Source organism: Mytilus trossulus, chromosome 13 (assembly GCF_036588685.1).
Source record: "Mytilus trossulus isolate FHL-02 chromosome 13, PNRI_Mtr1.1.1.hap1, whole genome shotgun sequence".
NCBI lineage: Eukaryota > Metazoa > Mollusca > Bivalvia > Mytilida > Mytilidae > Mytilus > Mytilus trossulus.
Window position 1 is genome coordinate 14,223,519 of NC_086385.1, and position 18,301 is coordinate 14,241,819.

The following is an 18,301-nucleotide window of genomic DNA, read 5'->3' on the forward strand; positions in this document are numbered from 1 at the left end:
GGGTAAAATATTTTGCCCCATAACATCCATCATGCTTTCATATACATGTAAGATTTCGTTAAGCAATTTTAGATTTCTTTTCTCTCAATTTGAGACCCTAATAATACATATGAAATATAAGATATATGAGTCTGAGTCAGCCTTTTCCCGCCATTTTTGAAAATCAAAATATCTCGAATAGGAGCTCTATAACCTATCAATATTTTTAGCTTATTTTATTCCTTATCTCATTTTCTTCCAACTTAAAGTATCCATTTTAATTTCTTAATTGTTTTAATTTCACTTTAATTTTAATTTCTTGATTTTTTTTTTAATTTCACCTCCTTAGTACATCCTTAACAGTGACAAAGCCTCAATTAATACTTCATAATTATTGCATAGGAATATAATATTTCCAACAGAAAATAACCAAAAGTTAGCGTGCAATAAATTCCAATATTGCACTAGTGCAATAAATCTTCAAAATTCATAACGTCATCAACGACAAAATCTTAGTTTAAACCAATTTTTACTTTCAAATATTGTATTGCTATACAAAAAAAGGGTTATTGCATGAATAATGGGGAATATTGTCCCTCGTAAAACATATATTGCACTCGCAAGCTCGTGCAATATTAAATTCTACTCGGGACAATATTTCCCATTATTCATGCAATAACCCTTTAATCTTGAGCAAAGTAAACATGCTGAAAGTGTAAATCTATGTACGATTTCTTGACAGTATCTATGAAACTTATAAATACATTTAAGAATAATAATTCTACTCCAAAAAGCCTAAAGTCAAGGAAGCAAGGACAAAAGAAAAAGACATAAAAAATGCCCAATTTTAAAAAAGAACTAGAATATATAAATATATCTAAATATAGCACATCTTTAATTTACATATATTTAAATATGCATACTTCATGTACAAAACAATTAGTATTTACAATTTTTATTCATTCATATTTTCTACCATACCATTTTAAAGCACTTATCAGGATTTGATTACAAGGCATAGGTTTTGATATGAATGCAAATACCTAAATTAAAATTATTTTACAAATATGAAAGAAAACTCCTCTAATTCAAAACAAGAAACAAATAAAAAAAATCCCTGTAAAACTTCATATCTTCTCTTGTGAAAAAAATAATAAATTCATAAATTTCCTCTTAAAATGTATCCAATTAAAATTTCACAGGTTTAATCCTACAAAAGGAGTACAATTTTGTCTGAATAACATATGAATAATTACTTTGTAACTTATATCCTACAAATGACTAATTAAAAATTCACAAAATTGTTGCAGTAAAACAATCCCTCAAGAGTACAAAAGCTTTAATAACTGATTATGGAAAGTTGCACATTGCAATATATCGTATATACATGTTGGTGTTCGTTTTACATAGACAGAATTCTAAAGAAAAAATTTAAACATTTGTAAACCACTTTTAAAAAACAAGTATGCTGGTTGTTTGAATGGATGAGCCATTTTTCGAAAATCTTTCCTTTATTCAAACATCCATCTGAATTGAATTTCTCTCAGGAAGTATACATGTGACCTAGATGAATTCATTATTGTTCAAAAGAAAATCAGACTGCTATATATATATATTTACAAACAACACTGATATACAGTTGTATAAATAACAAATGCATATTGAAAAACTAGTACATAACTCTGTTTATAAACCACAGGACGCACTACGCTACAATTTCAATTTGTATCTTTGGCAACTTTCGTCATTTATCTTCAAATCAAACAAAAATATGAACAGAATTTTGTCTGTATGGCCATCAGATAAAATAAATGTTTTGAAGTAACTACGCCACATTAACTTTGTAAAAATAATAATCCAACAATGGGTTGTCTAATTTGTTAGAAAATTTCAGGGCATAAGATCCTGACCTGATACATGTATAGTTTAACCGATGTAAGATTAGCTCTCAATGCTTTGGTTTCAGAGATTTAAGCCAAAATCTACATTATATCCTATCTTCTATTTTAAGCCTCGGCTGCCATCTTGGTTGCCGGATGGGATCATTGACACATTTTATAAACTAGATACGTGTATCTTAATGATGATTATTGCCAAGTTTGGTTAAATTTAGGCAAGTAGTTTCAGAGAAGATTTATGTAAAAGATTAACGAAAAATTGTGAAAAATATACTTTTTTAAAGGGCAATGGTAAACACATCCACATCATTTTGCAAAAGTCTAAATGTATTAAAAACATGACAAAAGCTAGTTTTAACATATTTTGTATTTGCTTCAATATGCAAAAGGGGTGATACACTATGCAAGATAATTAAAATTTGGAAGCTTTTTATACACTCAGTGTGACTTAAATGGAGAATTGTCTCATTGGCATTCACACCATATCTTCTTATTTATATTAACAAGTCAAAAATCTATACTGTGCATCAGATCTTATACATTTTATATGTATAAGAGAGTTTAGATAGATCGGCATTTTAATCATATTGCTAACTTATAACGTCTTCTCTCAATTTTTTAACACAATGAGTGTAGAAAGTGATAAATTGACGTAGAATTAGAGAACTATATGTACGAATTGTCACGCATATGTCTATGTAAATAACAAGCTTGAACTGAACACTTAATCTTGTTAACGCATTACCACATTAAAGAGGAACGAAAGATACCAGAGTGATAGTCAAACTCATAAATCGAAAATAAACTGACAACGCTAGTCCTAAAAATGAAAAAGACAGACAAACAATAGTACACATGCCGCAACATAGAAAACTTAAGAATAAACAACACGAACCCCACCAAAAACTAGGGGTGATCTCAGGTTCTCCGGAAGGGTAAGCAGATCCTGCTCCACATGTGGCACGCGTCGTGTTGCTTATGTGATTACAAATCCGGTAAATAGTCTAATTCGGTAGGTCACATTCATGAAAAGGATGAGGGAATTTTAGTTAGGAACATATCCGATATCATTTGTGAAACGTTTATTCCATAACGATCAACCAACTCGTGATGGCGTCCGTAAAGTTTACGAAGTGATGATTTCAACTTCACCATTTGGAACTCTTGGTTTAATAGCTTCCTTTCGAGCAGTAGCCTTCTTTCAATAAAAGCATGATAGAAAATGCAAGCACGGGAATATCGTATCAATTGGAAGATAAAAACACCGTAAGCAGCTGCTGCTGGAATGTTGCTTCTTAGAAATGGAAAGTTAACAATTGAAAAGCTGAAATCATCTCTTTTGCCGTAAAGTTTTGTTTTAATCAAACATCTTAGGCAATTTCTAGATGTAAATCAAAATATAAGGCCGACTTAACTGTATATGTTGTATCCTTTATCTCTAGTTCAATGGGATAGATGCGTTTAACATAGTCACCAAATTTTGAATTATTTACACTCATGCGGCTAATCACCTGTATGTGTTCTTATGGATCTCTATAAATTACTATGCTGATTTAACCGTTGGTCAAATAAATCACACTCGTGAGATTTCGGATATATATGTATAGTCATATAGCTCGGTATAGAAGCATGCAGACTAAACCCTTTATACATCACAGTCGTGTGGTTTGTCATCGGTATGTTTTCTCATGTGACTTTGTAAATAACGACGACGACTGAACCGTTCACCACATACATGACAATCATGAGGCTGTTTGTCTCTATGTGTTCTCATGTGTCTTCCAACATTCCATGATAGTTGAATGGACGCCATATTACATACGGGTCTTCGCTGTGGTGACAGAAGTTTATGAATTGAAACTTTTTCTTGGTTTTATAAAATTCAAAAAATAATTAATTTTTCTTCTCAATTATAGTTAAACATCGATCATAGAAGTTTAAACTTAAAGATATTCCCTATTACAGAGGGAAATTGTAATAAAAAACCGTGTGATCACATTAAACCCTTTATACTTCACAGTCGTGTGGTTTGTCATCGGTATGTGTTCTCATGTGCCTCTGTAAACTGCTATGCCGATTAAACCGTTGATCACATAAATCACACTCGTGAGGTTTATCACCTGAATGTATAGTCATATGTCTCTTTAAAGTAGTGTGCTGACTAAACTGTTAACCGAATTCATCACAAACATGAGTTTTGTCTCCAGTATGCTTTTTCATGTGTTTAATTAAGATACTACCATTGGAAAATTCTGTATCACAAGCATCACATTATAAGGGTTTTTCACAAATATGTGTTTTCATGTGTTTCTGTAAATGACCACGCTGATTAAACCGTCTGTCACATAAATCACACTTATGAGGTTTATCACCTGTATGTATAGGCATGTGTGTCTTTAAAGAACGTTGTACACTAAACCCTTTACCACATACAGTACAAGTGTAGAGATTGCCACTGGTATGTATTTTCATGTGACTTTGTAAAAAACGAAACTGACTGAAATGTTCACCACATACATGACAGTCATGAGGCTTATCATCTGTATGTGTTCTCATGTGCCTCTGTAAACTGCTATACTGATTAAACAGTTGATCACATAAATCACACTTATGAAGTTTATCACCTGTATGTAAACGCATATGGCTCTTTAAAGTAGCATGCAGACTAAATCGTTTACCACATAAATCACATGCAAGAGGTTTATCACCTGTATGTTTTCTCATGTGATTTTGTAAATAACGAGGACGACTAAACTGTTCACCACATACATCACAGACATGAGGTTTTTTGTCTGCATGTGTTCTCATGTGACTCTGTAAAGTACTATACTGATTAAACCGTCGATCACATAAATCACACTTATGAGGTTTATCACCTGTATGTATACGCATATGTCTCTTTAAATTAGCATACTGGCTAAACCGTTTACCACATAAATCACAGGCATGAGGTTTGTCGCCTGTATGCGTTCTCATGTGACTCTGTAAATTACTGTACTGCTTAAATCTTTTATCACAAAAATCACATTTTCGAAGTTTATCACTTGAATGTTTTATCATGTGTCTCTTTAAATTACCAAGCTGACTACACTGGTTACCGCTGTCATCACAAACATGAGTTTTATTTCCAGTATGCTTTTTCATGTGTTTAATTAAGATACTACCTTGGGAAAATTCTTTATCACAAACATCACATTTATAAGGTTTTTCACAAATATGTGTTTTCATGTGTCTCTGTAAATGACCACGCTGATTAAACCGTCTGTCACATAAATCACACTTATGAGGTTTATCACCTGTATGTATATTCAGGTGTGTCTTCAAAATACTATGCTTACTAAACCGTTTACCACATACATCACACTTATGAAATGTATCACTTGTATGCATGCGCATATGTCTCTGTAAAGTATCTTGTAGACTAAACCCTTTACCACATATATTACAGTCGTGAGTTTTTTCGCCAGGATGTATTCTCATGTGACTTTCTAAATAACGAGACTGGCTGAACCATTCACCACATAAATCACAGTCATAACGTTTTTTGTCTGTATGTGTTCTCATGTGACTCTGTAAAGTACTATACTGATTAAACCGTCGATCACATAAATCACACTTATGAAGTTTATCACCTGTATGTATTAACATGTGTCTTTTTAAATTACCAGCCTGACTGAAACGTTTATCACATAAATCACAGGCATGTGGTTTATCTCCAGTATGTGTTCTCTTGTGTACTTTAAGTTTACTACCAGTCAAAAATTCTTTATTGCAAACATCACATTTATGAGATCTTTCACCATTTTGTGTTCTTAAATGTGTCTTTAAGTCACTGCTTTGACTAAGTTCTTTAGGACAAACGTCACTTTTAACGTCATTACCAGCTTCTGTTCTTATGTTTCTCTGATGAATACCACTGGCTGTTACTAAATCCTCTACATCATACATCCTACTATTAAGGCTTATCACCAGTGAGTTCTTGTACAATTCTGTAAAGAACAAAAAAATTAAAGATTAAAATATCTTTGTTGGCATTCTCTGCATTTCTGCATCTGCATGTTTGTATAATTATAGTCACATGACATTTTTTTCGATTATCTCCCTTAGTTTGTTTCTGTATACTTTGACACATGAATAAAGTGTATTTGCTATCATTTTCAAGTTTTTTATCCACGACGGTCACAGAGTTTATTAAATAGAGAGAGTCTATGTAATATGTCAATGACCGCTGTGGATCGATATTAATAAACAGAGAATTGAAGTAATAAACAGAGAATTGAAGTAAAATGCAACTTTATTTATAGTAATGAATGTTTTACAGACATGACAGATCTATGTAAACGCTAACATTATTGAAATTAAAAGACAAAAAAATGGGAATTTTTTTGGGGAAAAAGGAGGAAACCCGGGGTCAAAATACCATGCGGTAAAATGACCCGGGGTCATTATACCGCATGGTATTTTGACCCCGGGGCCGGGTCATTTTACCGCATGGTATTTTGACCCCGGGGTCATTTTTCACATATTTTTCACATATATTTTGATAATTCTTCTAAGCCATGGTATTTTGACCCCCTACCATGGTATATTGAACCCCCTACTACAGACCTTGAATTTCAAAAATCTAAGATATTCTAACTCCTTAACATAGTTGTAATACTTCAATAAGTAGTTTATATGTATTTAACATACTGAAAAAGATATTTTGAAAATTTTACTTAGCCATGGTATTTTGACCCCCCTGCGGTATATTGAACCCCCTACTATGGACCTGAAATTAAAAAAAATTTAGCATTTCAAACTCCTTAAAGTCATAAGAAACCTCAAATTGAAAACAAATATGCATATGTTTTTTATAACTAAATGGATAGGTCTCATTATACAATGTATGTACATATACTTTTTTCTGAGGAAAATTCTTTAATTTGTCCACATTTAGAAGAAGTTTACTTATTCTTAATTGCTTGCTCCCAGGAAGCAATTCGCCTACATATTTTCCGTAAACATAGTGACCCGAGCGTAACCCTCCTCGTAAAAATCCAGTGACCACAATACGCATGTATCCGTCATTGAAATAAACAAATATCTGATTATACATGTTAAACACGTGCTCAATACCCATGCTTTTTGTGATTTGTTTACTATAAGGTGACAATCAGTAAAACTCGGCTTCAAAACACGGCATTTAATGAGCAGCCATATTTGTTAAATCATAACAAACAGAGAGAAAAAAAAATAGACAATTATATGATATATTTGAGAAAATAATGATAAAATCGTGCACAGAGGACTAAGTTCATGATGTATATACATGCATTGGTTCAAGAATTGGACAAACATTATTTTTCACCACTCACTCCTTTCATATGACTTTAACATAGTTATAATACTCCAATTAGTAGTTTGTATGTATTTTGATTGCTTGAAAAGATATTGTGAAAATTTTACCTTGACATGGTATTTTGACCCCCTACCATCATGACCATGGTATATTGAACCCCATTCTATAGACCTTGTATTTATTAAATTTTTTTTAAAAAAGCTGTTATAACTCTTTAACATAGTAATCATATTCCAATAAGTAGTTTGATTATTCATATCTGACTAGACGGATTAAGACATCCATAAAAATAAGTCCCTACCCGTACTGTAGTTTGACCCCCTGCGGTATATTGAACCCCCTACTATAGACCTTGAATTTCAAAAATCTAAGATATTCTAACTCTTTAACATAGTTATAAAACTCAAATTAGTAGTTTGTATGTATTTCAAATGCTGGAAAAGATATTAGGAAAAAAAAAAATTTCCATGGTATTTTGACCCCTTGCGGTATATTGAACCCCCTACTATGGACCTTAAATTAAAAAAAAATCCAGCTAATAATCTTAATCATCACATAGTTATGATACTCCAATACGAATTTTGTATACATTTAACATGCTGGAAGAGACATTTTGAAAATTCTACATAGCCATGGTATTTTGACCCCCCCCTGGGGTATATTTAACCCCCTACCATAGACCTTAAATTTTAAAAATCCAAGCTATTCTATCTCCTGAACATAGTTATAAAACTTCCATAAGTAGTTTGTGTGTATTTAACATATTGGAAAAGATATTTTGAAAATTTTACTTAGCCATGGTATATTGACCCCCCTACAATGTATTTTGAACCCCCTACTATACTACTATAGACCTTGAATTTCAAAAATTCAAGCTTTTCAAACTCCTTAACATAGTAATAATACTCAAATAAGTAGTTTGTATGCATTTAACATGCTGGAAGAGATATTTTGAAAATTTTACTTAGCCATGGTATTTTGGGTCCCCTGCGGTATATTGAACTCCCTACCATAGACCTTAAATTTCAAAAATTTTAGCTTTTCAAACTCCTTAACATAGTTATAATACTTCAACTAGCAGTTTGTATGTATTTTGCTTGCTTGAAAAGATATTGTGAAATTTTACCTTGACATGATATTTTGACCCCCTACCATGGTATATTGAACCCCCTACTATAGACCTTTGTATTTATAAAAAAAGAAAAGCAGCTGTTATAACTCTTAAATATAGTTATTATATTCCAATAAGTAGTTTGGATGTATTTTACTTGCTTGAAAAGATGTTATGAAAATTTTACTTAGCCATGGTATTTTGACCCCCCTGTGGTGAACCCCTTCCTATAGACCTGTCATAATTTTTTTTATAGCTTTTCTAACTTCTTAACATAGTTATTATACTCCTACTCCAATAAAAAAATTGTATGTCTTTTACTTGCTTGAATAGAAATTTTGATAATTTACTTTGCCATGGTATTTTGACCCCCTAACCATGGTATATTGAACCCCCTACTATGCTATTATAAAGACCTTGAATTTCAAAATTATAGCTGTTATGTCTCCTTTATATAGTCATTTTACTCCAAATAGTAGTTTGAATGTTTTAACCATGCTGGAAAAGATGGTTAGAAAATTTTACTTTGTTATTTTGACCCCCCTACCATGGTAATTTGAAGTGAACCCCCAACTATACATCTAAAGACCTTCAATGCTAAAATATCTAGCTACTTTAACTACTTAACATATTTATTATACTTCAATAAGTAGTTTGTATCTATTTTAGTAGCTTGCAAAGATGTTTTGAAAATTTTAATTTTTAGATTAACTGAGCCATGGTAATTTGACCCCTCCCCCTTTTTTACCATTGGTTATTAAAACTGGTCTACCTTTCTATATAAATATTTCAAATTTCAAAGAATTAAATTGTCCAAGCTACATGGTTTAGTTATTATGCTTTAAGATGTTTTTTTATTGAAATTTTGTTGATAAAGACTTCAGAGCACTTATAACAAGCAAATATTTTTCTTTTAACCAATCAATTGACCTCCCTTCTTGTATTAATGATTTTAAATATTTGATTAGCTTTTATATAATGCTAAATGTTTAATTAATCATCTAGAATGAAAAAAACAAGGGGGTTCAATTTACCATAGGGTTCAATTTTCCATACAGGGGGGGGGGGGTCAATTTACCATAGCGGTATTTTGACCCCGGGTCATTTTACCATGGGGTTCAAAATACCATATGACACCGTGCTTGAAAAACAATTGTCCTGTACCAAACTACCTAAGACTTTTCTGAAATCTCCTGTCATAATTTTTTTTTACATTTAAACTCCTAAAAGGACAAATTTATCCCTTTATGACATATTTAAAGATTGGGAGTTTTAGAAGCTAAATTAAAATTTTTGTAAGCATATTATTGATGTTACAAAGATGTGCACAAATGTAGCAGTCCTGTCTGAATTGGGTAGATATCCTCTTTATATATATTTGCTAACACATATGTTTATGTATAGTGGCATAGACTAGAGAATTCTCCATCTGATTTATTGAAAAATGCTTATGCTGAGTTAAAAATGATTGAGAGTAAAGCTCAAACTAGCTCCAATAATTCAGGGCTCTCTAATATCATTTTCTACATGAAAAATTGGGTATTGACCTAAATATATGTAAAAATTTAGGCAAAAATAAATTAAAAATTTTACTGAAAAACAGCTCAAATTAAATTTTCAAAATGATTGGGAGAAAATGCAAGCTTTTTATTTACAGAATCTTATTGGACACTTATCATGCTTATCATGCTTATTTTTCATTCAAAAGGTCATTTGACTACGAAAATTATTTAGATTTAAAGCACCCACAAATACAGACTCTGCAATCACTGTTTAAAGAATAGAAACTGGCAGACATGAACAAATTACCAATGTATGTAGTAAATATGAAATATTACCTCGACATGAGAGGATATGTTTATATTGCAATTCTAATTGTATTGAAAATGAAATGCACTTTCTTCTGGAATGCCCTCTTGACAATAACCTCAGAAGAGATGTGACTGATTATATAAAAAATACCCAGTTTAGATAATTCAGAAAAGATCATTTTTCATGGACCATGATTAATGAAGATAGCAGATTTTTATCTATTTTATGTGTGTACCTCGATAAAGGCCTGCAACTTAGAAAATTAGAAAATTAGTCAACTAAAATACTCTAAAAGATATCAAAATTATCTCCCCTTGACCACTGATTCTTTCATCATGCATTTGAATTATTATTTTTTATGTTTCTTTAATCACTCTGTAATGTTTAAGTCATGTTGTAATTAATGTTATGCTCTTAATGGGCCCTTTAATTTGGAAAATACAAATATTGTATTGAATTGTATTGTATTAACAAAAATTCATCAGGTCATAAAGTATTTTAGATACAGAGGGTCTATATAATATAGCAATGACCACCATGGATTTATTAGTAAACTGAGAATTGATAGTAAAAAGCAAACACACTCCCTTTATAGTAATGAATGTTTATAATATTCTAAATGTATGTTCATATTGAAATTAATAGAAAACTAAACAAGAGTGCACACACTGAAATGTCTCGCCTTCTTTACTATTCATTGATATTATGTTGATAGTCCTAAGTATAAAGCTTTATTAAACACTGTCACATAAACTTAACATTAACCAAGATAACTAAATAAAGACAAAAAACCATGAAAATGAAGTCAAGGTCAGATGAACCCCAAGTTCCTATGACTTTTGATACCTTTCCTGAATAGAAAAACAAATATGGGAATTTTTGAAAAAAGGAGGAGGGTAGAAGAATAAGTGTCCTGTCCCTAAGTAACTATGACTTTTTGTCACGGAATAGAATTTCCTCATAATATAAGTTCCAAAACAAGCAATTTAAGGAAAAAATGTTTTGGAATATTACAGTAAATGTTCCCAACAGAATAAATGGTATAGAATTTTGGTTCCAACAGGAATAGATATTATGACAATGTTTATAACAAAGTTTCCATTGGAACTTCTGTTAGGTTGAACAAATATACGTTGACAGTGGTACACGTTTGCATTGATGCGAGTTTTTTTTTAGTGGTACAAGTTGACATTGGTATGAGTTTACAAAATACATTTGGTACAGGATAACTATAATTCAGGTTGGGACCCCCCCTCCCCCCTGTTTATCATTTGAGATTTTGGAGCCTTTTATAACCAGTTATTTATGAGGTATGGGTTTTACTCATTGTTGAAGTACAGTTGCCTTTAATTTCTTACAGGATGCATCTAGATACTTTAATAATTTGATGTTTAGAGGATAGTTATTGTCAACGTATATTTGTTGCACCTTACAGAAGTTCCAATGGAAACTTTGTTATAAACATTGTCATAATATCTGTTCCTGTTGGAACAAATATTCTATACCATTTATTCAGTTAACATGGTTAAGAACATTTACTGTAATATTTATTCTAGTGGAAATAATATTCCAGATTATTCCATATTGGTATAACTTTAGTAGGTTTCTCTATATGAATTGGATTTTGAATAAAAAAGCATATTCACCTGAGAAAGTGTTATTCACCGCGCTAAACGTCACACGCTTTTACATGCAACGTTATGGTAAAATGTTTCATGTTAAATTTGTTTTGGTATTATTTATACAACCGTATTTTTGTGTCGTTTCTCGCGTTACTTTTCGCTTCCGAAGTGCATAACGCTGACTGATTTATAGATAATCATCACCGGCAAATTCGTAACTTTTGCTTTCAAATAATAAAGAACATCAACTAATAAGAATAGTGAGAAGAAAATACCGAGAACTATATTAGTATTTATGTAGCAGGTGTAAGAACACTGTTGTTACTTTGGTTTCCCATTTGGTAACGCAAATTTTAAATGGTGTAATCTGATTTGTTGTAAAAGAATTCTTTGCAACAATATGCAAATATGAACTCTTGCAAGATGTTCAAACAGGTAAATCAAAGATGATTTAAATTCTTGTTTTGTTCTTTGTAATAATTAAGTTAGAAAATGACGTTATCGTTATGCGTTACATTTCACACGAAACTGAAGTCCAGTTATTTATTAAAATTGTTTTTGTCGTTAAACTTATCATTTCCGGTCATTCGTGAAACATGTGACTAAGGTGTGATCACGCCCTTACAGCCGGATATACGAAATACTAGGTCTAAACATTGTTTTTGTTTCCAACGGGATGTTAGCAAACATAATCTGTAGACTTGTCTCGTCTTGTTTAAAAAAGGAAAATACAAATTTCATAGAGATTGCGCCGGGGGTCTATTATTTTTCCTACATGTATGTGCATAAAGTTACATACACTCTTGTGTGAAAATAAATGCCCAATGACTTGACAAAATCGATTTCAGATTTGACCGACGTTTTAACACACCTCGTTTCCCAATAACGATGTAAAGGGTCCTTGGAAAATTAAATCGAAATTACCTCTCTTATCCATGTTATCATGGTGCCTATGTTCGTTGGATTGATTTTGCTTCAGCAGTAAATATTACTGGATATTTTAGGTGAATAAAGATAATTTAATAAGACATACATGTTAATATACCGTTACACTTGGAATGTACAAAGATGGTATCTTTGTCACAATTTTTAATTATTTTTTTTTATTCATGTTCTGCAAACACTATTCAGAAACGCAATAAACTTGTCAAAGGAAAAGTAATCTTTTACCATGCATGACTTGAAAGGAAGTACTTTATTGATTTTAGCCCACTAAAGTAGGTTAAAATGTGGAAACCATGTAGATGATGTACAGGTCACAAATACCACATGGTGCCTATTTTAAAGATTCTAATTCCAAGTTTAAAGTTTTTTTCTTTACTGGATTTAAAGAATTTTACATTGCCGATGATTTGGAATAAATTGTATATAACAGTAATTTCAAAACCAAATATAAATACATTTTTTTGGCTAAAACATCAAGATACACGATTATGGTATCCTGTATCAATGAAGAAAATATGGAAATTCCTGAATAAATTGTACTAATTGTTTTCAAAACAAGCACATATTTAGGAGTTTTATAATACTGTTACATTTAAAATGGATTTTAAGAAAAAGTATACTGTTCAGATAATTTTAAGCAGATTTTGTAATAAAATAAAACTAAAAAAATGCTTTCTGTTTCTTCCTGTCGCGTTTAAAAAAAACCTTTTAATTTAACATAGAAAATAGATTTTAAATATTAACATGAAGCAAGTAACACTAGTAATGGTGTTCATTTATGTCTTTTGAAATATATTGTGCAAAATAAAGAAAATAAAGATTGGTTTCCTGTTTGGTCATGTAAACGGTGAATCAAAATGTATTAATTTTTTCTCGAAAAAACTCAATTGTTCCATTAATACTGTGTTCTAACACCAACACAACCCACAGAATAAAAGTTAAAGTTTTAGAACTTATAAAAAAGGATACAAAAAGAAACCAAAGGCTGAATACCAAATTATGGTCCATATTCACCTTTTCAACGGGCCATAATTGTATATAATGATTGCCAGATATTATGAGACTGTCACGGAATAGAAGTTCCTTCATAATATAAGTTCCAAATGGAATCAATATTATACAATTACTGTCTTTTGATGAGGTAAATATGGGGTTTTATTGACTTTTGAAAAAGTGATATTCACTAAGGCTGACGACCGAAGTGAATATCAGTTTTTCAAAAGTCAATTTAACCCCATATTTACCGAAACAAAAGACAGTAATTGTTTTATTCCATATTCCGAGAAAAGGAAATGTATTTGATGACAAACATATAGTACTTTGAAATTTGTTAATTTCAATTTTTTTTCTAGGGAAGAGTAGCATACACTTGTTATTGATAAAAATAATGGCATCTTTAGATGTAGTTACAACTTTTCTTACAGTAATTCACAATTTTATCACTTTTCTATAGTTATAGGAAACGAGCCCAATAGCAAATTATGGTCCATATCCAAAATTGTCAACACAAGAAGGTTATTTCAATGAGGGCACAGCCCGAAGTGAAATATCTTTTTTTATGGTTGACAATTTTTGATATTCATTGATTCTAAGGGGCCACAAATGTTAATTATAACACCGAACTAACAGTGGAATGGCATTTTGACACTTACAGTAAAAACTATATCATTTTTTACATGACAAACAAATGACGTTTGAAAATACTGCATTTGTGTTTTAGTAATTCAAATATACAACAAAGGTAGAATCTTTTTGTAAAATATTGATGGCCCTGAAAAGGACCATTACTCTATGTGAAACATCATCGGCTGCTGGCACTCTGTATTCACTTCCAAAGCCTTATTTCTTTGTCTCTCGATGGGCTGTCAGTGTAACGTGAACACTGCCATTTTGTTTATTGGTATCAGGTCCATTCGCGCCCAATATACTTTCGCACCCTACACGTTCGCACCTCGCACGTTCACACCCAAGGTCCATTCGCACTCTACACGTTCGCGCCCAATTTTAATTCAAATTCCAGTTGAATAATTGGGAAATCATGATTGTTGTTTTTAATAGACCACTTTCGAGTTCATCCGTCACCGGCAAAAACTCGTCAATTATGCACGCCTTTATGACGTCATTTACCAGATAGAGGGGCTTGCCTGTATCCCTGCACTATTTACGTTCATCAAGCGTCTAAGTGATCGTTTTTGTGCAGGATAAACTAGAAATAATGGTTGCTCTGTATGTACTTACTGACAATTCCCTAATGACAGCAGTGTTGATTGTCTATTTTCAGAATTCAATTTGCCGAATAATTCGTACAATATAGAATTATAATTTTCCAACCACTCGCTCAACATTGTAAGGAAGTGACGACGCCCCTAAACGCGCAGATGACGGTGATAAAGGCGCGTATAATTGACGAGTTTTTTCTGGTGACGGATGAACTCGAAAGTGGTCTATTGATTTGATGTAAATATTGAATGTATTTATAGCTTGGAATGAGTAAAAGATTGAATATTTTAAATACAAAACACAAAAGATAATTGTTTTAACAGCTTGGTCCCTTTGATCCGAAACAATGAAATAATAAAATATAGCAATACACTATTATATAAACCAAAACATGATAAAATTTATTCAACGCTAAAAAAAAAACGTAGTCAGAATCTCACTTCATAATAAAACCAGTCAATGAAACAAAGTTATAGGTAATACACTAAACAAAACATGATTAAGTGTTATTTAGCACAAAATAAAACGTTGACAGAATCCCACTTTAATTAGAAAGGAATATTTTTTTTTTTTTTTAACAATACACTCTCAAAAACATGATTAAGATTTATTCAACACATAAAAAATGCTGTCTCGCTTTATTTTGAAACAATGAAATCAATTATACTTTTAAAAATGCTACTTGCCAAAACTTGATTACAAAGTTATTAAACACAAAACCAATTAAAATTGGGCGCGAAATTGTAGGGTGCGAACGGACTTTGGGTGCGAACATGTGGGGTGTGAAAGTGAAAGGGGGCGAACATGAGTGGGTGCGGACGTGAATGGGCACGAACGGACCCGGATTCTTGTTTATTTATGTCTGTGACGTCATTTCATGGAAGGTTATTACTCCAGTGCAAATCTAGACACTCAAACGGTTATTCGCTGAAGAATAATAGGGTTATTCACCGCTGGTGTAAATTTTAAAGGTTATTCGTCCTCCCTTAATTGCAATTTAATGAAAATTAACTAAATTATTCCATGTCACGTGATAAGGTGTTATCTAATAGAATTGTATACATATGTAAGGTATAATAGTATACAATTACTGTCTTTTGATGAGGTAAATATGCGGATTTATTGACTTTTAAAAAACTGATATTCACTGAGGCCTACCCATATATTTCTCACTCCAGTTTGTAAACAAATATGATAAATCATTGTTTTCTCATTACTTACAAGTCGAGGGAAAGAGACCAACTTTATCTTCTTCTGTATGTATATCCTGTATCTCCCTCCTTCAGTATGAGCACTATGGGTTAGGGTGTACTAAAGGAAGACATTTAACCCACTGAATCGGTACAGATTTAATGTGAGCATTATCCTATCCAGTTTCCCAGCCTAGTCGTGACAGCTCTTACTACACAGAAAGTAAACCTTCCCCAAAAAAATAAAACATACAAACACACTATATGTATTTCCTTCCAATTATGGAACACCTCCTCGACGGATACGAATCTCCGTTTTATATAAATGCACTTCTACATAGTATCTCTATTATAAAGAACATATAAACACATTGTGTCTTTGCGTGTAAAGATATCGGCCTTTTCGATCAGTAAATATTACTTGCTCACCCAATAAGTTGAGTGCTTCGAACTAAAAACGGAGATACATAACGTGACGGTACCCAAATTAGGCTATTGGTACTTTACGGAACGGAACGGAACGAAACGGGTATCCAAAGGGGGCATTTATCAAAATTTCGAAAAATCTTTAAAACAAAACAAACTTTAAAATTTCTGTGTTTTACGGTTTTCCAGATACAAATAACACAAATGTATACTTAATCTCATCTTCACAGGTGAAATGTGTAATAATGTATAACATCGGGAAATATTCTGTAGATGAATATGTCGGATTGTCCTGATAAATTATCATGAAATTGCACTTATTTTGACAGTTTTTTCACCTACGTTTTTTTATGGTAAAGACAAAAATGTCCATCATCTGTGTTTATTTTGTAGCCGTATCCTTCTTTTTTATATAGGTACACCAATTTGATTTTTAATCCATATGGAATCATAGAAAAAATGGTCTAAACTGACCTCTAAACCATCAATGATTCTGAAATAAGGAGTACCCAAATTGCATCCAAGCTTAAATTCGCATCATCAAAGAGGGACGAAAGATACCAACGGGACAGTCAAACTCGTAAATCTAAAACAAACTGACAACGCCATGGCTAAAAATGAAAAAGACAAACAGAAAAACAATAGTACACATGACACAACATAGAAAACTAAAGAATAAACACGAACCCCACCAAAAACTAGGGGTGATCTCAGGTGCTCCGGAAGGGTAAGCAGATCCTGCTCCACATGCGGCACCCGTCGTGTTGCTTATGTGATTACAAATCCGGTAAATAGTCTAATTCGGTAGGTCAAATTCATGAAAGGGAAGGGGATTGTAGTTACGACGTAAGGAACATATCCGATATCATTTGTGAAACGGTTATTCCATAACGGTCAACCAACTCGTGATGGCGTCCGTAAAATTTTCGAAGGGATGATTTCAACTTCACCATTTGGAACTCTTGGTTTAATAGCTTCCTTGTGAGCAGTAACCCTCTATCAAGAAAATCATGATAGGAAATGCAAGCACGGGAATATCGTATCAATTGGGAGATATATACCCCGTATGCAGGTGCTGCTGGAATGTTGCTACTTAGAAAAGGAAAGTTCACAATTGGAAAGCTGAAATCATCTCTTTTGTCGTAAAGTTTTGTCTTCAACCGACCCTCATTGTCAATTTCTAGATGTAAGTCAAGATATGAAGCCGACTTAACTGTATCTGTAGTATCCTTTATCTCCAATTCGATGGGATAGATGCGATCCACATAGTCACCAAATTTTGAATTGTTTAGTGAAAGAACGTCATCTATATAGCGGAAAGTAGAGTTAAAGGATATTGCTAACTTCTTATCTTTCTTCCTAAGAAGTTCCTGCATGAAGTCAGCCTCATAATAATAAAGAAACAAGTCAGCAAGTAGAGGGGCACAGTTTGTTCCCATTGGGATGCCGACAGTCTGTTGAAAAACACGTCCTCCGAACGTAACAAATATGTTGTCAATCAAGAAATCAAGCATCTTGATAATATCGGTTTCAGAGAATTTTTTGTTTGAATCAAAAGTCTACTAACATGCAGAGCTTTTGTTTAATTTCTTCAAACGTTTTGAACAAGAGTAATTATGGATATTAGTCCATGATTACTCTTCTTTTTTTTAATGGATACTTGACATACTTGTAACATATTGTATTTGATCGTTTTAAAAAGATGACGTCAAGTTTGATGACGTCGCATGGCGACGTTTCAGGACAATTTGCTTTTT

General features: G+C 32.2%; 1 protein-coding gene across 2 annotated transcripts; it reads right to left on the bottom strand.

The window, feature by feature from the left end:
• Positions 1 to 3,269: 3,269 nt before the first annotated feature.
• Positions 3,270 to 16,183, bottom strand: LOC134694762 (zinc finger protein 836-like). Of its 2 annotated transcripts, none has more exons than XM_063555817.1 (2): positions 16,150 to 16,183; positions 3,270 to 5,866 (listed from the first exon to the last, which is right to left on the bottom strand). In XM_063555817.1, exon 2 carries the CDS (start codon positions 5,823 to 5,825, stop codon positions 4,149 to 4,151), a length of 1,677 nt encoding a protein of 558 aa, XP_063411887.1. In that variant the 5' UTR covers positions 5,826 to 5,866; positions 16,150 to 16,183; the 3' UTR covers positions 3,270 to 4,148. The 2 variants fall into 2 exon arrangements, with proteins under 2 accessions (XP_063411887.1, XP_063411886.1); XM_063555816.1 differs by having other exon boundaries at positions 16,087 to 16,150.
• Between the last annotated feature and the right edge of the window lie 2,118 nt (positions 16,184 to 18,301).